This window comes from Suricata suricatta, chromosome X, assembly GCF_006229205.1.
Source record: "Suricata suricatta isolate VVHF042 chromosome X, meerkat_22Aug2017_6uvM2_HiC, whole genome shotgun sequence".
NCBI classification, from domain to species: domain Eukaryota; kingdom Metazoa; phylum Chordata; class Mammalia; order Carnivora; family Herpestidae; genus Suricata; species Suricata suricatta.
In genome coordinates, this window is record NC_043717.1 from 16,820,845 (window position 1) to 16,846,319 (window position 25,475).

Consider the following 25,475-nt stretch of genomic DNA (forward strand, 5'->3'; position numbering starts at 1 on the left):
GCCCCCGCGAAGGTCCCCTTCGCGCCGCGCGGCTCGGGAGGAAAGCCCCCACGTCCGCGGGCCCCGTTGGGACGGGGGGTGCAGGGGCGGGGGACGTGCGCCGCGCGGGGCCGCCCGCGTGACCTTTTCCTATTCTCGGCGGCGGGTAAATCCCCTCCACCCCGGGGCGCGGGCTCCCCTCGTGGGAGCCGCGCCGCGCTTGCAGGATTCTTAGCAGACTGCGTAGGAGACGGGTCCCGCGGAAAGAGACGAGGGGGGGGGCGGGAAGGAAACGGTGATTGTTGCGGGGGGGGGGAGCGGCGAGATCTGGGCGCGGGAATTATAACTACCCGAATCGAGGAGGCTTGGAAAAGAGCCGGCCAGACCCAAAGGCTGGAAAGTTGGAGCTGTGTGCAGGAATTATGAAGGGGAAGGGTATTTTGCATGCTTTTCTCTAGGCGCTTCTAATGTGTGTGCGTGGGGGGGGAGGGGTAGGACTGCCAGCCTTTCTTCTGGTGGCTTTTAAACCTTTAGGCGCTGCAGACTTGAATCAGCGTTTCCTGTACATTCCACTTGGAGAGTCTCGTCCGTATGTCGCCTTTTCACCGTTTTCCTCGAATTGGATGGAGCAACCTTTTCCGTTCCCACTTTTTAAAACCTTGACTTTCTCACTTTCTCTTCTCTTGAAATTCTAAATACTCACTTTGCATTTTCTTCCCCCCCTTCCAGCTTAAGGGCTCTGCAAAGGCAAAGATTTAATAAAAAAAATACTTTAAGGATTTGAAGCAAGACCTAAGGTTTGCATCTTGTCTTTCTTGATTGGCTCTGCATGTGACTTTGGCCTTATGTCTCAGACTTTCACAGTATTCTCTTCCCGGTGGTTAAGGAAAAAAAAAAAGAAAGGAGGGGAGGACGCACTTGAGTCTTAATGTTAAGGGAGTTGCTGTGAAACACTGCAAGATTGTTAAGTAATGTCATTGTATGCGGGTAGTTGGGACGTGACTTGGAGAAAACAAAGCGTTTTTTACTTCCCACATGTCTTAGTTGAGGGTATCGAGAAGGGAGATGACAGTATCAGGAGATAAAATGGTGATTGAGGAGTGCAGCCAGCTTGGGGTACCTGCCAGCTTTAGGGTTTAGTAGTTATTGAAGGTTCTTGCATACTCAGTTTGGAGGTGAGTAGCTCGAGAGCTGAGGAAGTAGTGGTTCAGGGTCACCCAGCTGCTAAGAGGTGAGTCTAGGAAGTGTCCTTGGTAGTCCGCATGTGTGAACGCTCACCTATACTTATAGATCATGGGTTTCTGGGCTCTAAGAACGGTAATCTCAGGAGGAGGCTGGAACATTCTGGCATTCTTTCAGTCTGTGTCCTTGCCTGGAGCCTTAAAACAGCTTTAGCTTAATTCAGATGTTCTGTGTCGAAATGATGGCTCACAATGGGCATTTGTGTTCCGTTGTGAAAGTGGGGGGAAACCATCACCTTATAAAGAAAATGGAAGAGAAATTTATTTATTATCTTTAAAGTAGGCTCCATGCCCAACATGGAGTTTGAACTCACAGCACTGAGATTGGAAGTCACATGCTCTGACTTGGCCAACCAGGCGCCCCAATCAAGAGAACTTTAACACTTGGGCTGATACTGCCTAGAGAGGGAGAGAACCAGAGACCCAGAACACAGACACATAGCACAGTTTGGAAGGGAGCAGGGGAAGCCGGCAGGTTCTGAGCTGCCAAGGTGTGGAAGTGGCATCTAAATAATTTAGTTGTTGAAGGAGAAAGTAAAATTAAAAAAGAAAATCCCAGTCAATTAGTCCTTAATTTTCAGCCTGTTGATCTCAAAGATGAAAAAGTGGTTTTTTTTAAAGTTTATTCATTTTGAGAGAGAGAGCGAGCGAGCGAGCGAGCGAGTGAGTGAGCTTGTATGTTTGTGCACCTGAACAGGGTAGGGGCTGGGAGAGAGAATCCCAAGCAAGCTCTGGCTGTCAGCTGCAGGACTTGAACTGAAATCAAGAGTCAGACACTAAAAACGACTGAGCCACCCAGGCGCCCCAAAGATGAGAAAGTTTTGATGGCAAGCAGAAGAGCTTTCTAGGAAGAAATAATACTAAGGAGGGAGGTGTGTATGTATGCATCTTTGTTAGTTCTTGAGTCCCTACAAAAGTGTTTTGGGAGTAAGAAAACTCTGATTCTTCTTGTATTCCCCTGTCACGTGATTTGGGGGACGACCTGTCTGTCCCCTTTGCTGTCAGTAGGTGAATACACTTGGAACATAAGGGTATTTAGCTAAAATATGATCTTATAAGTTCTTCTAGTTTTCATAATGTTTTATGTTTCTTAATAATAATTAAGAAAATTTTTTAATGTTTACTTAGCTTTGAAGAAGAGAGAGACAGAGCATGATCGGGAGGGCAGAGAGGGAGTCACAGAGTCCAAAGAAGGTCCAGGCTCTGAGCCGTCAGCACAGAGCCCCTTGCAGGCTTGAACCCACCAACCATGAGATCGTGACCTGAACCGAAGTCGGATGCTAAACTGACTGAGCCACCCAGGCGCCCCTGTTTATATTTGAGAGAGAGAGAATAAATGAATGAGAATATGAGTGGGGGAGGGGCAGAGAGATGGGGAGAGAGAGAGAGAATCCCAAGCGGGCTCCACCCTGTCAGTGCAGAGCCTGATGCCAGGCTGGAACTCCTGAATGGTGAAATCATGACCTGAGCTAAAATCAAGAGTTGGCCACTTAACCGACTGAGCCACCCAGGCACCCTAATTCTACTTTCATTTAGGGGCCCTAGGTGAGAAATCTACCACCTGTGTGTGAGGTCTCCAAAAACATTTATTTTAATTGATAATCAGTCAAAAGGCATTAGTCTTGGCATGGTGAGTACTGGATGTGACTCAAGGGTGAGTCAAATGCCTGTGGAGCCTGGATTCATGCTCTTTTTCCCATTTGTCAGTAATTCTTCCTAATGCTCCAGTTCCATGATGTGATTTTAATGGAATTAAACTTGAACCACTTAGTTATTATATTGGGTTCTACATAACGTAGTTAGGAGTGCAAGCCAGCTAGTACCCAGCAGCCTCTGGGCCACTAATGGCGATTATAGGTTGGGCTTGGTCGTGCCTGTTTAGTGTCGTGGCTGATGACATAACTCAGGAAATTTTAATTTTTGCTAAAAACAAAACCTCATCTTTGGTCATCTTGTCAGTGAACTATTAAGACTCTTGAACCCAAAAAACATTTATGATTTCTCAGCTGAGGCTAACAAGAACAAACATGCCCTATGTTTGTATGGTTTAAGCATCTCTGGGCTGGTGAAGGACACACGGTTTTTGTTCCTAGTCATAGATGCTAGGCAGCAGGTGTGCTTGGTACACATAGGTGAGTGTGGTACACATGGCCTCTGCCTGCCCCGGTAGAGCAATTGGCCGGTCTAGCAGTTCTCCTGTCCATGCCTCATTTCTTCCCCTGGGCTGGGAGTGTCTTTGAAGGCAGACCTCCAGTGTCTGTATCCTGGACACAACCCTGCTACATCCTACATGTTTAGTAAGTGCTGGCTGAATGGACCTGATGGATGTTACCGGTAAAGATGGAAAGCTAGTTCAGGTGTCCCGGGGAAAACAAGGCACACTTGACGGGTCCTGAGTGAGGAAACCTATCTGATGCTGTTATGTTCATGTTTGGACTGCTGGCCTATAGTTTATATAGGGAAGGATAAGTGACTTGTGTTAATCCAATTCAGATATTAGTTTTATAACAAAGATCTTGGGAATTATGGGCTTAGCCAAAAAAGGTTTAGGGTAGGGGTTCTTATTTTGTGCCTTTGACCCTCTTCAGGAAAGACTGTGGAGCTCCTCTCAGAGTAAGAATTTTACATATATTTTTAAGTTTTATTATTTAAGTCCCCTCAACACCCACCATGGGGCTCAAACTCATGACCCCAGATCAGGAGTCTTATGGTCTTCTGACTGAGTCATCCAGGCACCCCCTCGGAGTAAGAATTCTAAATGCATAAAGTAACCCAATTACTTTAAAATAACGATTTTCAAAATTTAAAAAAAATCCCAAATATGTAGCATAGTAATATATGCTTCTTCAGTAGCATACTAAATAACACGATATCTAGCATCAGGCCTAATAACTTCCATAATTTCGAGGTAGAGCTCAGAAAGTCGGTATTTCAGTTGTGATGTAAGAGAAAGCTGTAATGTTTTTTTGGTGTTAATAGCCAGGTATAGTTGATGTGTGCTTTTAGAAGCATAATTGAAGAAAATGCTAAATTTAACTAGTGAAAATGAGGATGCACATTTTTTCCCATCCAAGTTAACAGACCCCCTGAATTTTATCCACTGGCCCCTGGGGAATCCAAAGCCTCCTGGTTCAGACCCCCTACAAGCTGGAGAGAAAGGAGACTGTAGTTTCTGTGTAGTTTCTTTTAGGCGGAGTAGGTTTCCACTCAACGCTAGAGCTGTAAGCAAATGTCCCTGGTTCCTCTTCAAGACAGACATCTCTTTGAAAACATAAAAGCCAGTATTTATTAGTTGCCTCCTGGGCTAGGCATTGCCCTAAGCGCATTACACGTTATTTTACGTAATCCTCACAACAACCCTGTGGTAGGTCCTGTTATCCCCATTTTAAAGATGAATAAATAGGCCCATTGAAGCTTTTCACCTTATAAATGGGGTAGCTAGGATTGAAAGCTTTGTCTGTTTGATTCCAAGGCCTTTGTTAATTCCACAACTGCCAAGCCTCTTAGTTTGAGGCTGTGATTCCCAAGGACCCAGTCTCTCCTCCCCTCCCCCCCCACGCTTTCCTGGTGGCATTTGGTTGTATCTGGGGTCATATTTGGTTATCACAAGTGGGGAAGTGCTACTAGCATCTTGTAGGCTAAGGATGCATGCTCGATACACTACATTGCACAGGACGACACCCCAAGACATCCATGGAGCTGGGGTAGAGAACCCCCAATGTAAATTCTAGCTAGGCCATCTCCGTAATCCAGATGACCTTGATCTTGTTGTTTTTGGAGGTCTCCATTATACACAAATCAGTAGTCCTAGAGGGAGGGAGGGAGGATCTTACCTTCTTTCAAGGTTTGCCCTAGGATTGGTTCAGAGCCGAGGGCTTAGCCAGCATTTCCTATGCAGCCGAGCCTGTGGCTTCTGGTGACCTTCCCTCCCTGATTTCCTGAACCTTCCGCCCATCCTTGGAGCTCCCACTCTTTCCTTGTATTTGTTGAGCTGCTTTCTGGAGGAAATATCGTCTTTGTGTGGTTGAAATAGCGATAAGCACAACCCCCCCCCCCAATCCAATTTTGATTGCATCTAGTGTTTTTGTTGTTCAAGAGGAGAAAACTTTCCCCTTTGTCTCAGCATTGTCGGACCTTATCCTCTCACACTTTATCTCCCTTCGTGACCACACCCCCCCACCCCACACTCTCTTTAACTGTGAAGGCTTGAGGGGGCTGACGACTGGGGAAGGGGGAATGCCTGCTTGGTTCTTTTCTAGATTCACTGAATTGGTGTCTGGGCTGGGGGGAGTTTCTGGAATTTGCATTTTTAACCAGCTTCCTTCCAGTAATTCTGATGCTAATTAAGTACATGAACCACTATAAGAGGATCCTCATTAAAACAAAAACCCCTTGTATCAGGAACACGGGGTATCCCCCAACCTCAAGCACCAAACAGCCAGTTGTTCAGTCCTGTGCGTTCTACCTGCTACACCGATTCCCTGCTCAATCATTTTCTGTGCTACCCTTCTTGGCCACATTCTCCCAGTTTGTCTCCATTTTGGGGAAAGGCTTGATCACCACAAACTCAACAGATTCCTATCCCTTTTCTCATTTAAAAAGCCTCCTATGTGTCTTCTCCACGTGGCTAAAGTCACAACTCCTTATCAGCCCTCACCATTGCCTTTCCTACTCAGTTCTCCCTCCCCCAGCACACCTTTGGGTCTCGCGCTCCTTGTCCTTCCAAGTAGCTGGGAGGTTCCCAGGCTCAGAATTGAACAGCTGTGGGTGTGGTATTTTTTGTCCTTTAGGTATTCTCTCAAGTTGAATTGTTGTTTGCAAATGTTTCTTGGACTGCTTGGGGGAGGTCTCTGGAACCTCTTTTCATTTGGCACACCCTTGCTTGCTTGCTTGCTTGCTTGCTTGCTTGCTTTTTTTAACTCTCTTTCCCCCAACTCTGCAAAAGATTCTTAATTGCACTAATCAAGCTGTATTTGACTCCAGGCTGAGTAATTGCACATTGCTGGGAATTAGTTTTGTGAGCTTGCCATTAAAAAATTGTATAAACCATAATGAATCTTTTTAGAGTGTTGTTCCAAAGTTACACCCATTTCTTTAAACCTATAGAGGTAGTGTATGGTAAAATTACTTTGTGCTTTATCTCAAGCCTCATCTAGTTATTTGGTAATTCTCTATCATTATTTTAAGTGCTGTGGAAGGGATAACAGCTGTTTAAGAAATTGACTCCAGAATCCAGGCATTAGCAACAATCTCCACTCCAGATAATGAGAGAGGTACATTTTCAAGTATTTTGAGGCCCTGCGGTCACATTTTATTAAGGATAGCATTTTCCAGTTTATAAACCAACAATGGACACTTTGTGTTTTTTTGAAGGGGGGAAGCTGATTTTAAGTTGGCTAAAATTAAGATAGAAAATGTATGCATCGTGGATGGCAAAAATTTAATATTTTTAACAAACAGCAAACCAAAGGTCTTATGAATAGAAACTAGTATACCATTAAATAAAATCATATGATTAATATAGGAAAGAAAAACATACAAGAGACATAGATGTATACATGAAGGTGTTCAACCCAACAAGGAGAGGAGCAAATAAAAATAGAATGTTCTTTTTAACTTCCCATATTGGAAACTGGAAAAACCTTAAGATATTAATTGGTATTTAGATTAATTGATATTTAGAGGCACCTGGGTGGCTGTTGGTTGTCCAACTCTGGATTCCGCTCAGGTCATGATCACAGGGTTGTGGGATCGAGCCCAGTGTTGGGCTCCATGCTGAGTGTGGAGCCTGCTTAAGATTCTCTCTCCCTTTGCCCCCTCCCCTACCCCTGCTTCTCACTTTCTCTAAGGGAAAAAAGAAATATATATATATATATATATATATATATGCATGCATGTATGTATATATAAAATGAGCATTGAGAAATTAGTCTGAATGTACCGGCAGGTTTTGCAGTGGAGAGTTAGCAGCTTGGAAATCTGTGCATCTAAATATATATTGAAATGGGCTGTATTTGAATGGTCACTCAGGCCTCTGGTACTTTGTTGGGAGAGGTACGGAACGAAGTGTGCTCTCACGGCTCTGAAAAGTTAGAGCTTTTGGTGTCAGGCTTGGCAACGGAGTAGGATTTGGAATTACGGGCTTTATAATTTGAATTGAGACCAACGCGGTCATACTAATCCTTGGCAGGTAAAGATTGGTTAGAAAGTTACTGGATTATGGCTGGGCCTCTGTTTAAAAACGTGTTCAGTAAAGCTGTTCCTGAGTTGAGTATCTGGAGCCCCACGCATTCCAGGCGTTTTAATCCACCATCTCACTGCAGCTGTAACCCAAGCCTGCTGGCGTGTGCTGCCACTGCAACCACCATTTCATGGTAGTTAACTTACAGGCACAGTTCTTTTGAAGAGTCGGGAAACCTCCTCAATTGAATCTTTAAACCAAGTATGTAAACCATTGCACAAATGCTCTTTGAAACCCTTACAACTAGGCACTTCTCCAGACCCCAGGAAAAACAACTCGGGGGCCCTAAATTGTGGTGGGCCTGGATTTCATTAAACTGATACTGTCATCTGAGTTCTGGAAGGAGCCACTGAGCTAGCAGCCTTGCTTGTGATCACTTGGCATTTATGTGCTAAACCGTACACCCAAAAGGAGCTGGTAAGAACTGGTAGCATGTTTCAGAAGACCCTGGGGGGAAGAGGAAGAAGACCCTCCGGGTTAGTTTCACATGCACCTTAATTTCTCCCTCTGCGTGTAGCTGCTAATGATACCAAAATCCCACACACTGTGTGTTGGGTGGGATGTGCAGTAAAATGTTTGGAGGACCGTCAAATGGTACAAAAACCATGTAACACTAATTGCAATACTGAGTACTTTGAAATTGTGCCAGTGGATAAAGATGCTCAGTTATAAAGAGCTGTGAATTTAACTTGCTGAAAGATAAGGCCAAGTTCTGCTGGCAAAAGAAGAGGCAGGAAAGAATGCTTTGGCATGAGATTTGAAGGTTGGTCTTACTTTATTAAAGGAGCTCTTTAAGTTAAAGCAAAAGTTTTAAGGAGCACTCTGAATTTTAAGGGATGACACGTGTTTGTGTTGCATGACTCTGTTTTCCTTAGAATGGAAATTTCTCCATTGAGAATCCTGAAAAATTTCTAGAATATTGTTATATATATTTTTTAATTTTTTTAATGTTTTAATTTCTTTTTGAGAGATACAGCATGAGCAGGGGAGGGTCAGAGAGAGAGGGAGACAGAATCTGAGGACAGGTTCCAGGCCCTGAGCTGTTGGCACAGAGCCTGATGTGAGGCTTAAACCCATGAACCATGAGATCATGACCTGAGGCGAAGTCGGACACTTAACCGACTGAGCCACCGAGGCGCCCATAGAATATTGTTATATTTAATATTTGTCATTTTTGAGAGAATGAGGGGGGGAGAGAGAGACAGAGACAGAGTGCGAGCAGGGGAGGGGCAGAGAAAGAGGGAGACACAGGATCCAAAGCAGACTCCAGCCTGTGAGCTGTCGGCACAGAGCCCAGTGTGGGGCTCGAACCCATGAACTGTGAGATCATGACCTGAGCCAAAGTTGGACACTTAACTGACTGAGCTCCCCAGACGCCAAGGACATTGTTATGTTTAAGACCATGTCATCTCTGGGTGCCTGGGTGGCTCAGTCGGTTAAGCATCAGACTCTTGGTTTTGGCTCAGGTCATGATCTCAAGGTTGGTGAGTTCAAACCGCGCATTGAGCTCTGTGCTGACAGCACGGAGCCTGCTTTGGATTCTCACTTTTTCCCCTCTCTCTGCCCTTCCTGCTCTCTTTCTCTCAAAAAAAGAAAGAAAGAAACTTAAAAAAAAAACCCACACATAATCTCTTCTGAAGGACTACAAATAATAGTGGTGAAGTACAACTGATATTTTAATGGATGTTCTCAGTTTCTAGAGCTGAATATAGAATGTATCTTAAACTTGGTCCGGGGTGAAATGCTTTTTCTTTTTTTTATTGTTGAAGTATAATTGATGTATGATAACTACTTTCAGATGTACAGTGTATTTATTTCATATTTGTTATGCATTGTGAAATGATCAAGACTGTAGGTCTAGGTAACATCCATTTCCATACATAGTTAACATTTTTTGTGTGTGATGAGAACTTTCAAGGTCTGCTTTCAGCAACTTTCAACTGTATAATATGGTGTTAACTGGAGTCACCATGCTGTGCATTACATAGTCCCATGACTTCTTTATGGGACTCTTTTTTTAGAGGGCCAGTGCTGTGGAACATGCTTTGGGAAACAGTAATGGTGTAGGTCTATTCAGTGATTTAACACTGAATCTTTGAACTTCCTAATACTGCAGCTGAGGTGCCCCATTGGCTCTGGAATTTTGAGGAAGAGGGTCCAGGGCCTCAGTAAGTGCTTGATGTTCCTAAATGGGGTTTATCTGTGTTGGAGAGGACAAGGCTTCCCATGAACTTACATCCCTTGGTTGTGAGGTGTAAGATTTGATATGACTTTTTAAAGCATTTTGTGAATATTAAATTTAAATTGTTTATAGAGTTCTTTTTTTTTTTCTTTGATAAGGGGTCTGGCTTTACTTGAAGAAACTGCAGGAGTTGTTAAAGTAATGATCTGTGTTTGCATTTTTACATATTTTTTTTCATTTTGACAAATATTTGCTCATTTTAGACTATGTATAAGCTGTGTAGGGAAATACAAGAGGGGAACCCAGATCTATAATCCTATCACAAGTAGATAACCACTGTTGATGATTTGGTGTATGGGAACTATAACTGAGGAAAGACAAAATGACGTTGTGATTAAAAGCACTGGATTTTGAACTCAGAACTCATGGAGTTTGAATCCTGGCTCTATAATTTATTAGCTGTGTGGCCTCAGGCAAATTCTTGACCTTTCTGTGCCTTACTGAGCTGGCATTAATAGCATTCAGTCTTGCCATTAAGTACAATGGTAGCTATAGGTTTTTAAAATGCTCTTTACGAAGTTGTGGAAGTTCCCCTTTATTACTAGTTTTAGTGTATGGTTTTTTTTGAATGGTTGTTGGATTTTGTCAGATACTTTGCATCAATTAATAATGTGATTTTTCTTAAACTTATTATTATATATGGTGGATCACATTGATTTTTGTTTCGTTTTAATATTGGACCAGCCTTACAAACTAGAGTAAATCCCCCTTGGTCATGGTACATAATTTTATTTATTGCTGAATTCTTATTTGTTAATGATTTGCAAAGGATTTTTGTGTTTATATATTCATGAGGGATATTTGGTCTGTAGGTTTCTCTTTGTCGATTGTGTTTGTGTGGTTTGGTATTAGGATCATGGTTTCATAAAATGAATTAGGCATTCCTTCCTTATCTGTACTCTGCAAGAGATTTTGTATAGAATTGGTGTTGCTCATCTTTAAATGTGTGGTACAACTCTCCAGTGAAATCATCTGGCCCTCAAGATTTCTGTTTTGGAGTTTTTAAATTACAGACTCAATTGCCTTGATAGTTATAGGGCTATTCAGATTATTTCATATTGGTGAGTTGTATAGTTTGTGTTTTTTTAGGAATTGACCCATTTCCTTTTAAGTTGCTAGATTTATGTGTGTAGAGTTGTTTGTAGGATTCCTTTATTCTTTTGGTGTCTATGGGTTATGTATTGATATCTCCTGTTCTTAATACTGGCAATCAGTTATCTTCCCTCTTTTGTTTTTCTTGTCAGTCTTGCCTAGAGTTTGTCATTTTTATTGATCTTGATAAAGAAGTAGCTTTTTGCTTCATTAATTTTTTTCTCTCTATAGTTTTTCTGTTTTAATTTCATTGATTTCTGCCATTACCTTTATTACTTTCCTTCTGCTTACTTTGAGTTTATTTTTCTCTTTTTCTGTGTTCTTGAAGTGGGAGCATAGACTAGCAATTTGTTACTTAAAAATGCTGACTAGTACTCTTAAATATTGTCATTCTGCAGTGCAGCTTCTCTGTTAGCTGCTAATGATACTTCTATGTATTCCTTAAAAAGCAGGGGTCCTAGTTCTATAGGTTATTAGCTGTTATTCCCCCCTCCCCCCCGCATTTAATAAGCTGCTAACTTGAATGGAGGAAGTATTCACATTAATCTAGTCTCAAATTCTAAGAATGCCACTTCTGGAAATTCAGGTTGTAGAATTAACAACTGAGTGTCCCTATGCCTGTTGGCTAGGAATTTAGAGCTGGGAAAGACCTTAGACCAGGGGTCAACAAACTTGGGCTCTTGGGCTACATCTTACTTTTCTGGCCTTCTTTATAAGACCTCCTGGTGACTGACAAAGCCCTGATTTGGCCTGCAAAGCCTGAAATCTTTACTGTGTGGCCCTTTATGGAACAAGTTTGCCCACCCATGCCTTTAGACCTGCTAAGTCCAGTGGCTTGCTTTAGAACCATCTGAAAAATATTCAAGTACTGATTCCCAGCCCCGCCCTCCATGGCCTTTCTCTCATCTGGAATCCATCATAGTACACACCCTCCCTCTGTCCAGGGAATTTTGACTTGTGTCCTTTGTCTTTCATCTCTGTGGCACATAACGATGCCTGCACCTCCTGGGTGCTGAGTAATCTTGGAGGTTCATTCTGGAGGGCGCAGTCCTGAATGCGGACTTCGCTGAGTGTGCCCTGGCCAAAGGCGGAGGAGGAGAAGATGCCAAAGTTGTCTCAGGGGCAGCTCTGATATAAATGTGATTTTTTTGATAACATGAAGTCCAAACTGCTTTATCTCTGGAAATACTGTTTCATTGTTGATTTGCTGTCTGGCATGGAAGCTTGGGCATAAGCCATAGAATTGTTTGTAGAAATAGAAATGGGGGGCACCTGGTTGGCTCGGTTGAGCGTCTGAGTTTGGCTCAGGTCATGATCTTAAGCGGAAAAGTCACACTTGAATAAACTATAAAAAAAATAAACACATAATATTTTTTTAAAAATCCTACCATTTGAAACAGGAGGAAAAAAAGTCACACTGAACAGTATCAAAAGGAATATATATGGCTTCCAAAGAAATGAAGATGAAAGCACTCAAAAGGGAAAAACAAATTTGAAATTCAGAAAACAAATTAAAAAGTAAGGAAACATTAAAAGTAGCATAAAATATGACATTTATAATAATAAATGTATTAGTGATCATGATAAATATAATGGAATCTACTCCCCTATTAAAAATTAAGATTCAGGGGAGCCTGGGTGGCTCAGGTGGTTGAGCATCGACTTTGGCTCAGGTCATGATCTGCCAGTTCGTGGCCCGCATCGGCCTCTGTAGTGACAGCTTGGAGCCTGGAGCCTGCTTTAGATTCTGTGTCTGCCTCTCTGTCTGCCCCTCCCCTCCGTGCACTCTGTCCCTCTCTTGAAAGGACACAGGTCTGAACCAAACTGACTCCATGACAGGCTTCAAGTTTTCCCTCTGACCTTGGAGGCCTAAGTGTCATTTCTCAGAATCATTAGACAATAGAAGGGCACACATTGTCCAAGGCAGGAGGGACCACCCTAGTAACACCCAATGAGGAAAGGCCAGCTAACATCCTTAACATTCCTAAGGGCAGGCCTAAAGATAGAAGCTATAGATAATCACTTATTGTTTAAGGCTGGTTACACCCTACATGGGGGGTCCTGGGTCCACTCTGTAATTGGTTAACACTCTAAATGTTGTGAATGGGGCCCGCCAAAAGTAACGAACACTCTGAGCATTGTGTATGGTTAAAGTTGCTGCCAGTGCTGTTATGGGATGATTGGATCACTGTACCTTTGTCTCAATTTCCTGTAACTCCCCCTTCCCAAACCCCATAAAAACCCTGCTCAGCCCTTGTTTGGGGCTCTCAGCACGGATCCACTGCGCTGGTGAGGTCTGTGAGCCCAAGCTTAGGCCCGGCGAGCCTAAGCCCATAATAAAGCCCTTTGCTTTTGCATGTGTGACTCCCTGCCAGTCTCTGGTTATTGGGGGCAACATTGAAATCTGGGCATAACACTCTCAAATAAAAATAAACATCAAAAAAATTAAAAAGAAATCTAATGGTTGATATCTGACCTGTCAGGTATTCTGCGCACCTAAAGTTAGTGGGGAGAGAGCTGGCTATTCCTGATAGTGTTCCTGGATGGTAGAAGCAGCAGTCCCACAGTTACTACTTTGGGGAAAAATATGCTTTTCCTTCTGGGTGGAGCTGAAGGAAACCACTGCCATCTGACCTTGTGGTGGCCCGTTTTCATCCTGCTGCTTTGTGAGATGAAGGGGTGCGGGGGTAGGGCCTCTGGTACCTTTCCACTCCTCATAGTGGACTGTGGACCGCAGTTGTGAACTGAAGGTAAGGGCTGATATATTACATTTTCTCATGTCCTCTAACCTCAGATCCTACTAGTTCCCTCTTGCCATCTTGCTCATCTGCTTTATGCTGTGGCCGGGTCTGGTTTCATCTCCTTTCTTGGGGGCTTTTAACTGTTGGGTGGACTGCAGCCCCCAGAGAGGGCTTTTTGTGGTCCTGGCCTCTTTGTGTCCTCTGCCTTGTTGGTCTTCTGTCTCACAGTTCTAGCCTGAAGTTCTCTTCTCTGAAAACATGGACCGGTGCAGTCTGGGCATGCCTTGTGTTGCTCAAATGATGCCTTCTGGGAGAGGTCAGGTGGCCAGATGTCCAGCGTCTCATGACCACAAACTGTTCCCTTCTCCCCAAGTGAAAGCCAGGCTTTTGCGTAATCTCCCCATTCTGTGCCTTACTTCACAACACTTGGTTAGCCTCGCATGTGGGCTAGGTCAGAACAAGAGCCCTCCCTGGAGGAGTCTCCAGCTCTGTGCTCACTGAGGCTTGTGGGTTGTGGCTGCTTTGAAGACTCCGAGTCTTATGGGAGAAACGGGTTTACCAGGAAGAAGAGGGTACAAATATTGGGTTCCAGAATAAAGAGGGGTTAGGTTAGGATTGTGTCTCGTAAATTATATTTTCATGAACCCTTCTTTAATTTCATAAAGAGATTGGCTCATAGAGAGACGTAGCTTATTATACTACAATAGAATGACGCTCTTGCCTCTTTCCAGTAGGTGTTGGGGGTGATGGAGGAATGCCTCTTTAACTGCTCTCTTGCTCTCTTGCAGTGAGGAAGGGAAGGCAGGGCAGTGAAATAATTAGCAACATACAGTATGCCTAGTGTACTGTAATGTGAGTTCTAAGAAATAGTAGTTGTGGCTGATACTGTAAAGAGCCCATGTAGTTTTTCTTTAATGCACATTTGCATGAAAAGAGCTTGGGTGTTATTTCTGTGTTGTGTCGGACGGCTGTCAGTGTGATGTCAGTTCGTTTTTCTCTTTCTTTCTGTGCCTAACATTTCCTTGGTTTGGTGGAAACTTCTCCTAAATAAGCCCTCCAAATTGTTTGTCGTTTGTCCCTTTCTGTGTTTTGTGGCCCTACGTCATTGCTATGATTTTTACATTTAAAAGAATTTTTAAAATATTAATTTATTTTTGGGAGAGTGCAAGCAGGGGAGGGGCAGAGAGGGGGGCACAGGATTTGTGTAGACAGGCTGATGTGGGGCTCCACCTCACGAACTGCAAGGTCATGACCTGAGCCAAAGTTCAAAGTTGTAAGATCAACCGACTGAGCCTCCCAGGTGCCCCAAGAATTTTTTTTTGTTGATGTGTAATTGATGTAAAGTATTAGATTTGGGTGTATACCATAATGGTTTGATATTTGTATTATCTTGTGAAGATCACCACAGGGAGTCTAGTTAAGATCCATCACCACATATTACAGTTTTCCCCTCGTGATGAGAACTTTTAAGATCCACTCTTCCCAGCCACTTTCAAGTATCTGATGCGCCGTTATTAGCTATAGTGGCCTTGCTGCGCATCGCGATGACTGAGCGGAGGCACCGAGACTGGCCGCGGGCGGGCGTCCACTGCCTGGGATGGTGCCCGCGCTCGCCAGCTGCTCAGGTGCGCGGTACTCGTTGATGGGTCGGGGGGACCCATGCGGCCCCTTTAACCTGTGCCTAAGGCCTGCCTTATTTATGGGTGGTTGAAAGGGAGCAGCCGACTTCTGGAACTTTCGGTTGCCTTGATTACCTCACAGTAATTGAGAATCTGAAAGTGCAGCTTGTGTGATTGGACTTTTGGGGACAGGTTTATTGAGATGACTCTCATGCCATATTACTGTTCCCCCACTTAAACTGTACAATTCATTAGTTTTCAGCACATTGAGTTGTGTGACCATCGCCACAACTTTAGAACATTTTCATCACCCCTGGAAGAAATCCGTATTGCTCCTAGCCTCCTGTTCCTCCCAGCCTCTGGTATGTGCTAATTTGCTTTTCATGTGTAGGGATATGCCTTTTCTGGCTATGTCGTGTGAATGGACTCCTTCAGTATGTGGTCCTTTGTGGCTGCTTTCTTTCACTCGGCATCATGTCATCCATGTTGTAGTATATATCAATATTGCATTCCTTTTATGGCTGAATAATAATAGTTCATGGTATGGATATACCACATTTTGCTTATCCATTTATAGCTTGATGGACATTTTGGGTGTTTCCACTTTTTCATTGTTATGAAACCTGCTGCTCTGAACATTGCTGTTGTCTTGGGTTTTGTGTGTGATTAATTATCTTGCAGCTGTTGTAAAAAACAAAACAAAAAAACAACAACTGGTTGTGGGACTAGAAGACCAAGCTGTTGAAGTAAGATAGCCCAAGGAACCACATGCTTGACCTTCACCTTAATCCCTGGAAATTTATGAGGCTTCTGAATGTCTGCAAATTCTCCTGATGCACAAGACCCTTTGTTAAAAGTTAAAAATAAAAAAAAACTGGGGGCATCTGAGTGACTCAGGGTTAAGTAACCAACTTGGGCTCAGGTCATGATCTTGCAGTTCATGGGTTTGAGCCCTGCGTCGGGCTCTGTGCTGACAGCTCAGAGCCTGGGACCTGCTTTGGATTCTGTGTCTCCCTCTCTCTTCTTCCCCACTCATGCTCTGTCTCTGTCAAAAATAATAAATTAACATAAAATTAAAAATTAAAAAAAATTAACGTAATTTTGAGTGTTGAGCTCTTTTTGATTGTGAAATGTGAAGGTTTTCTCTGTATATCACTTGATTTCAGTAATCTGGATTTGCTGACTGTCAACACTGATGTGTTTTTTTTTTTTTAATCTTTTCTGTTTCTTATTTATTTTTGAGAGACAGGGACAGCACAAGCAGGGGAGGGTCAGAGAGAGAGGGAGATACAGAATCTGAAACAGGCTCCAGGCTCTGAGCTAGCTGTCAGCACAGAGCCCGATGCGGGGCTCAAACCCATGAACTGTGAGATCATGACCTGAGCCAAAGCCAGATGCTTAACCAACTGAGCCACCCAGGTGCCCCAACACTGATGTTTTTGATTGTATCTAGCATATCCCAAGTGAGTTCGAAAGATGTTCTCACACCCTTAAGTACTTGTGAGCACGTACTTGGGTGAGAGCGAGCCCAGGAGGAATGCTGTACTGTGTTGTTATTCTCAGGGCGGTTATGCTAATGGTGGTGGTAAGTCTGGAATCCATTTTTTTTTTTAAGTAGGCTCCCTCTCAGCACAAAGTCCAATGTGGGGCTTGAACTCCCAACCCTGAGGTCAAGAGTCCCTGGAATAGATTTTTTAAAGTTTATTTATTTATTTTTAGAGAGAGGGAGCTGGGGAAGGGCAGAGAGAGAATCTCAGGCAGGTTGGGTGCTGCCAACATGAAGTTCCACATGGAGTTCAAACCCATGAACCAGGAGATCATGACCTGAGCCCAAACCAAGAGTTGGATGCCTAACTGAGCCATGTAGGTGCCCCTGGAGTAGATTTTTAAAAACTTGATATAATTCATGTTGACTAAATTTTGAGTATAGTTCTGAGTTTTGACCAATGCATATAGTCATGTAACCACCACCATTGTCGAGATTAGGACATCTGAATGGATTTTTATTTTATTTTATTTAATAAATGACTTATTTTTTCAACTTATTTATTTTGATAGCAGGAACAGGGGAGGGGCAGAGACAGAGAGGGAGAGAGAGAATCCCAAGCAGGCTCAGTGCCGTCTGGCCAGACATGGGGCTTGAACACATGAACTGTGAGATCATGACCTGAGCTGAAACCAAAAGATGCTGATCAGACTGAGCCATCCAGGTGCCTCCAGAGTGGATTTTTAAAACATATACTTGAATGACTTCAAACTGTTTTGGAACGCAGTTTGCCCTTTGTTCCACTTTAGGTTAGGAGCCTATCGAGGTAACCCGAAAGCTGGTGTTTGTGTGAAGGGAAACTGCACAACGCAGACCTGGCTCTTTGCTTCTCTGCCATCACCTTCTTGGGTTTTGAGGAAAGGATGCCTGTGTTGATGCTTCCCCTTGCTGTGAGCTGCCACTGCCCACAGGAGGAGGGCGGTCGGGGTGGCCCCTGCCTGGGCATAAAGTGGGATCGGGAGGCACTCCCAGCGGGATCAGAGTCAAGTGGAGTAAGGCACGGGCTCTGGAGATGACAGGGTGTGTGCAGTAGGGGCGCACTGGGAGGAGGCCGGAGATGGGTCTGCACCACTTGGGCATGGTGCGATGATGGGAATAATCAACCTCTTGGCTGGAAGTAGTTTGAGCCATTGTGAGGGAGACCTAGGAAGCACAGAAATGGGAGATGGGGGCCTAATGGGGATGTGTGGGATTTCCAACCCTCACAATTGAAGATGCGCTCAGCAAGAATAGAAATTTGTCTCCTAATTTCACTAGCCAGATGCTGCTTCAATGTGAGTGAATCACCCGTACCAAACCCACACTTTGCAGAGGTGGCCACTGGGGCTCTCACCCATGGCTGGGCCGGCAGATGGTCCTGCACAAGAAGTGACTGTCACACACCCTATGTCCTGAGTTTTCTTCATTCAAATTTTTGAAGTTGAAAAGGACTTAAGATGCAAGTCAAGTCCACAGATGCAGAGATAATTTTTTCTGGGTGTAACAATTGCTTCTTCCCTCAGGACATCCCCTACGAGAATTCATCTTGTTAAGGAAGTTACAGTATCTTAGCCATTACTTAAAATGGAAGAAAGAAGTGAGAATTTATATGATGGAAAACATGTTTTCCCCTTTTTGCCAGGGTGCTGGGTATCTTAGGTTTTTACTCAGCATGAATCCCTTACTCAATGTTTTGGGCTAGTAAGCTGGGTGGGTGCAGCTGATCTGCTGAACTTCTGTGCCCAGGGCTGCCCACTGAACGGAGCAATAATTAGATGGCAGTGCCAGACCAGGAGCGATGGAGGGAATGAACACTGGTGTCAGTTTCCCTGCAGGAAACCTGCAAAGTTGTGTCTGCATCTTACGGTTGAGGAAGTAAGGTGCGTGAGGGGTGCCTGGCCAGTGAGCTTGGATGGGCAGAGAGGCTGTGGTGGGGATTTGTGGGTGAGGTTTCAAGGGCAGGCTGTGGGGGGGGATTTGAAGTATCAGGGGTATTAACATCTAGATGGGGAGTAGAGAAGTCCAAGCCAATTGTCAGACTTGACTGGGACAGTGTGGCGAGCATTTAGGCAGGAGGCACCTTACATTTGAATATAGGGATTAGAGATTCAGCCACCTGGAGCTGATGGTCATGGTCAGAGCTCTCCAAGAGTGGATCTCTGGGGGAAAATGAAGCATATGCTCTCCTCTCACCCTCACATTATTTTCATCCTCTCTTCCCTTCCTTTCTTTTGGTAGTGGTGTATTTAATTTGGATCAGTCCTCCAAGTTGATTCTTTTAAAGTTATTGTTGAATAAATTCAAAGTGGGTGGTGGTCTGGAAATGGGGACATTGAGTTTTTAGTGGACAAAGGACATATTGCTCTGGGACGAGGCCTTGTGTTGCTGAGCACTTTGGAAGGCTAAGTGGTTTACTAGTTGCACATCATTCTTGCCTGACCAGAGTTTTTAAAAAAATTCTGCCGAACAACATTTATTAGCCTTGTCTGGATTACCATGCCTACTCAAAAGCTGTGTGATTATATCTCTTTTAGCATTTGAATCTACTTTCAGCTTCTCTGGTCTGTAGGTATTTATGACATTGCATTCTTGTGTTCCCAAATTTGGATATGCTCTGACTCCAAGCTCAGTTTAGTAGTAATTCTCAAGGGATTGTGTTGCCCATGCCACTTCTGCCCCTGTGCGATGAGGCTGTGGAGTCTTCTAAAAAACTTTAAAGTGTATTTATTTTGAGAGAGAGAGAGACAGCATGTGAGCACTTTTTAAAAATATTTTTTAATGTTTATTTACTTTTGAGAGAGAGAGAGAAGGAGGAAGAGGAAAAGGAGGGACAGAGAGATGCAGAATCCGCAGCAGGCTCCAGAGAGAGAGAGAGAGAGAGAGAGAGAGAGAGAGGGAGAGGGAGAGAGGGAGAGGGAGATGCAGAATCCGCAGCAGGCTCCAGGCTCTGAGCTGTCAGCACAGAGTCTGATGCGGGGCTCGAATCCACGGACTGTGAGATCATGACCTGAGCTGAAGTCAGATGCTTAACCGACTGAGCCACCGAGGTGCCTCATGAGCACTTTTTAAAAGTTTATTTATTTAGAGAGGTAGAATCCCAAGCAGGCCCCATGCTGTCAGCACAGAGCCCAATGTGGGGCTCCATCACACAAACCGTAAGACCATGACCTGAGCCTAAATGAAGAGTTGGTCACTTAACCAACTGGGCCGTATAGGCATCCCTATTTTTATTTTTTAAAGTTTTTTTTTTTTTTTTACAGAGAGAGAGAGTGAGCAAGCGAGTGAGCGCATGCACACAGGAGGGGCAGAAAGAGGGAGACAGAATCCCAAACAGGCACCACACTGCCAGTGCAGAGCCCGATATAGGGCTCGATCACACAAACCATGAAAACATGACCTGAGCTAAAATCAAGAGTTGGTCACTTAACTGAGCCACCCAGGTGCCCCCTTAAAAATTTTTTGTTTAACAGAGGGGGGACACTACCCTCACGTAGTGTGTATGACCGGGTTTGCCAAGGTCCTGTGCAGGACAAGACAGTCCTTCACTCCGTATGTTGCCATCCCCAATTGAGGAACCCCAATATAACCAAATATATTTTGTTTGGTCATGTTACATGTTTCTTACTAGACAGGCATGAAAGTTGAAATTGAATAACAACCACAAAGCATTTTCTGGGGCATGTCCTAAGCTACATGTGGCTATAGTTAGTAAGGAGTTGGGTTTTTTTTTCCCAGACTTTGTTCAACATTTTCTATACTATAACCTTTCGATGACTCGAGTGTAATTAGTTTGGAAATAGTGGGGATTTCTTGTTTGTTCTTGTTATCTAGGAGTTTCAATCAGTGGTTCTCAACCATGGCTGTGCACTGGGATTTCCCAGGGAGCTTTGAAAAATACTGATGCCTTGGTCCCACCCCCAGATTTTTATTTGATTGGTCTAGGATGTGACATAACAGTTTTTTAAAACTCCCCAGTGATTATAATGCACTGCTAGGATTGAAAACCACTGATTTAGATGTTCTAGAAACTTCTGCAAAGATATAGTAACATGGATGATTAATTTAGCCAACTGAAATAAGTTCGTTTCCCCGCAGAACACTTACTGAGCACTTGAGATAAAGGTGACCAATCTAGCCACATCGTTTAACCTAGCATGGCTCAGGTCTTTGGCTTCATTTTATTTTATTTTTTAATTTTTTTTAAATTTGATTTGATAGAGAGGGAGAGAGAACAAGCAGGGGCAAGGGCAAAGGGAGTGGGGAGAGAGAGAGAGAGAGAGAATGAATAATGAATCAATCAATCAATCAATCAATCCTCAGCAGGCTCCATGCTTAGTGTGGAGCCCACCTTGGGGCTTATTCCACTACTCAGTGATCATGACCTGAGCCTAAATCAAGATTTGGATGCCCAACCGACTGAGCCACCCAGGCACCTCATGGCTTTGTTTTTATTTAAAAACCTTGGTTCTGGGAAAGAGTTGCTGGGCAATTGCTTCAGCTCTGGCTCCCCTTTCTCTCTCTTCTCACAGGGCTGCAAGCCATGCGAATGACAGGACAGGAGAGAGTAGGGGGATAGTGCAGAAGAGCATGGTCCCTGTGCCCTCGGCAGGGCTGGCACATTCTGCACCCACAAGGGACCAGGTGGTGGCGACCGCCAGAAATAACATTCAGACCTGGAATATTTCTGTGGAATTGAGGGGCAAGCCCGCAGTTCAGAAAGAAGTAACACTCTCAATTGGGTTTCTTTCATATTGTGTTTTTCTTCTGTTTGAAACCTGGCTGAATGGAGGGCCTACATTAGCCTCCTCAGTGACTTCCTGCTAATTGTGCCAGTTAGAAAAAGGGGACAGTCGCCATGCTGGGTTTGGCCAGCAGACAAGGGTTTTAGGTGTATCAACAAAGATCCCCCTTTCCCTGGCTCAAGGGATAGAGTTTGGGGGTGCCTGGGTGGCTCAGTCGGTTAAGCGTCCGACTTTGGCTCAGGTCATGATCTCACATTTCGTGAGTTCAAGCCCCGCGTCAGGCTCTGTGCTGACATCTAGCTCAGAGCCTGGAGCCTGCTTCAGATTCTGTGTCTCCATCTCTCTCTGACCCTCCCTTGCTCACACTGTCTCTCTCTGTCTCTCAAAAATAAATAAAAGACATAAAAAAAAAAAAAAGGGTTAGAGTTTGCCCTGGCTCAGCCTTGGAGCTGAGGTCCTCATTTGCTGGAGTCCAGCTCCTGCAGGTCCAGGGTTCCCCCGAAGGATGACGGTGTAGGCCAAAGAGAGAGTGGGAGAGCCTTGTGTTTCGTTCTGATCCCCAGACAGGCCCCCCTGCCCATCTGGCAGGCGTCTCCATCTTGTCTGGTTCTCAAGGTTTATTTATGGCAAAAGGTACAAGGACAAGAAAGGGCAGTAAATGATTTCCCATAGATAAGTTTTACAATTTTAGCCACAGGCACTCATGGTGTCATAGGTATTTTTACAAAACCTCAGGTCTAGCCTCAAGGAAGCGACCTTTAACCAAGAGGCAAACAGCATTGTTTATTAAAGGTCAGTTTTTTATGAGTAAGGGTCATTAGGCTGTTTATAACTCTAAGAGCAAGTTCCCAGAAAAACAGGATTCTCAGGAGACAGAAATCCTGCTCTCACAGTCCCAAAGATGACTGATAAATTTTAATCACAGTAGTGACTATCACAAAGGCATTCAGGCCCAGAAGGTATTCAGTTATCCGTATTGCTTAGGGGAAAGTTATGTGTTGTGTTAGGGTGTATCTAGCTTAGTTATCTTTTCCCTGACCAGGTGCAGTCACATCTCAGGGGCAAGGCAAGGGGACAGGCATCTCCTGACACTAATCAGCAAAGCAGTTTGAGGTTTGGTGCCCAAGCAGGAATGAAAGTTTCAAGAGGGTAGATTTGGGGAGCTATCTGGGGGCAAGAGACCGTGCAAACTTGCCGTAGCCTCACCAGGAATTTTCACTCTACCGGTAAGTTCAGATAGCTCCCAACACTCATTCACTGCACAGCCTGGCCAGTTAACAGGGTGGATCTGTCTGGAGTGTCTCCTTCACCAGCACTTGGGGATTTGTGTCCTGTTTTGTAATGTGCCAACGGAACCCAGTCCTGAGACCATTTACCAGGAGTGATGATTTGTTTTATACACTTTCAAAAGTGAAAGCATCTGTTCTAGCTAGAAGGGATTGAATAATGACATAGTGGCTTTCCTGTTCAGGGCAAGTACTGCTTGGGGTATGTGGGACTCGGGCACACTGGTCTTTCCTGCCCTGCAGCTCAGTCACTTCCATGGTGGCTTGAACCCACCAGGCCTCATTGACAGACTGAACAAGATCAGTTCTTTTTAGGAAGTTTGAAATCAGAATTTTTTTAGGGGGTGGATTTCAGTCTTAAAATCGAATATAATTCAGCAGATAAAATTCAGTCTTCCCCCTTTTAATTTCCTGAAACCAATTTCAGAATAGCGAAGCCAGCTATTTTCTGCCAAATGAGTTTCCCAAAGGTCTAGTTCTTTGGGAATGAGCTAGACTAATAAGACAGGAGGTCACCACTCGTGTTGGTTGATGCTTGCGATGTGTGTGTGGTGTGCATTCTGCTCCAGTAGTCTTTCACTGCCCGGGGCATTTCCCTAGAAGCAGCCTCAGTTCTTTTGACCGTCATAGGGGTTGGCCGTCCTGACAGTCGCTGGCTCTACCCAGGTACCCTGCTCCCTCTCACTGTGCCCTTCTGGCTGTGCCTTCTCAAGGGAGGAGAGCCCTTCCTGTGCATGAGGCCCGCGGGTATTTTTATGAGCAGTTTGAAGTCCCTTTGCTTTCTCACTTCGTCTCACCATGCTGGTACCACACTGGCCTCTGGGTTGTGACCTGCTTGTCTCTACCTGCTCCTGTTTGGGGGCTTTGGGGTGCACGCTCATCTAGTTTTGTTTTAAATGGTGTCCATGAGTTTTAGTTGTGCTATCCTAATAGCTCTGTTTCTGGAGATTCGGAAGATTAAAAAATGATGACTTCACTGCCATTTTTGCTATGCTATTTGCAATTTTTTAAAGTTTGTTTATTTTGAGAGAGAGAGAAAGAGAGGATAAGCAGAAGAGGGGCAGAGAGCAGTGGGCAGAGGATCTGAAGTGGGCTCTGCTGAAAGCAGAGAGTCTGACACGGGACTCAAGCTCCCGAACCACAAGATCATGACCTGAGCTGAAGTCGGAGGCTTAACCTACAGAGCGACCCAGGCGCCCCGCTTTCGTTTGTTAGTGATGTTAAAACTATGAATTTTGGTGGGTGTATTAGTCCTCTGGAGCTGCCGTAACCAAGTGCTACAAGTAGGATTAAAACAACAAAAACCTATTCTGTCCCAGTTCTGGAGGCCAGAAGTCCAAAACAAATCATTGGCAGGACTGTGGTCCTTCTAAAGGTTCTAGTGGAGAGTCCTTGCTTGCCTCTTCTAGCTTCTTGTGGCCCCTGGTGTTCTCAGCCTGTGGCGTTTGTTAGCAGTTCAGTCTCTACTTTGGTCTTTCTGTCACCTACTCCTCCTTTATCCCTGTGTCTCCTTTTCTGTCATAAGGGCATTGTCATTGGATTCAGGGCCCACCTGGATAATCTAGGATGATCTCCTCTCTAGATCCGTAATTACATCTGCAAAACCCTTTTTCCAAATCAGGTCACATTTCCAGGTTCTGGAGGTTAGTATGTCGACATATCCTTTGGGGAGGGCGGGGGGCACACCATTCCATCCACTCCGGGGGGTGGGGGGGGCAGGTGAAATTTGGTTTTTAAGTCTATGCCAGCCAGAACAAGACATCTGCTGTTCAGTTTGGCCTCTGAACCCAGTTAGTGGTCTTCATTCTTATTGTGCTCTGGAAGGTCTTGAGAACATAGTTCCAAACATCACTGGAGATACATTCTATGTGCAGTGAAAAAAAATCCTAACTTCTAGTCCAGGTTTTGGTGCTACTTAGCTTATGGAAGGAATTCTAGTGTAATTTTCCTATGAAGCCGCACTGTGGTCAGCTGTGAATCTTTTTGTTTTTTCTTTTGCCTTGATTCAGGTCACAGACTCACTCTCCATTTTTGACATTTTGCTGCCTCCACTATTTTATGTGGAAAAAGCACCAGCCTGTGCAGGGCTCAGGGACAGTACAGAGTAATTCCTTTAGTCTCATCTCGATTTTTTATCTCACTTTCTCAGATAATGACTGCTTACATACAGAACTAGAAGAGAAAAAATTGTATTTTGCGTTTCCTCTAAGTGTCATAATGTTGGATATTCTTGAAGATTCTGGCATCAAGTGAGTCTTCAGAGATTAATGCAATTTCTATCACCTAATCGAGCTCCAATGTGGAGGTTGGTGAGGTGGGAGGGGGAAATTGGCTTCTGGCCAAGGAGGAGGTCACGATGCATAGTGGTTGTTGCTTGTGGAATTGTTCAGTTCCTACCATAAAGAAATAGGTTACTGAGTGGCCCTGGTTTTTTCAAATTATAATAGCAACCCATCCTTACTGTGAGACATCTGAAACATAAAACCAAAAGTTTTGAAGTCACTTAAACCCATCAACATTGAATGGATATCCCCTTTTTAGTACTGTATATTCTCATTAATTTATTTATGATAAAGTAGAAGCTCCTTCATATGCATCTCTGATTTCTGGTTTAGGCTAAACATTGTGTTGTGCCATCTCTAGTTGGCTGAGTACATGTCTGCATTATTTGGCACAATTATTTTGTGGGTTTTTTTGTTGTCTTTATTGTGTTACCTGGTAATCTGTGTAGCATCTCCTCGTGGAGTTGACCGTTTACACAGCTTAT

At 44.1% G+C, this 25,475-nt stretch overlaps 1 protein-coding gene across 2 annotated transcripts in view; it reads left to right on the forward strand.

The window, feature by feature from the left end:
- Window positions 1-25,475, forward strand: part of SMS (spermine synthase) — a 56,050-nt gene that overhangs the window by 404 nt on the left and 30,171 nt on the right. The window contains exon 2 of one of the 2 annotated variants that reach the window (XM_029929530.1): window positions 11,876-11,882. In XM_029929530.1, the coding sequence (XP_029785390.1) occupies window positions 11,876-11,882 (7 nt within the window). Of the gene's footprint in view, window positions 1-11,875; window positions 11,883-24,883; window positions 24,958-25,475 lie in introns of those variants that run through there. The other variant, XM_029929529.1, reaches the window with a different exon arrangement.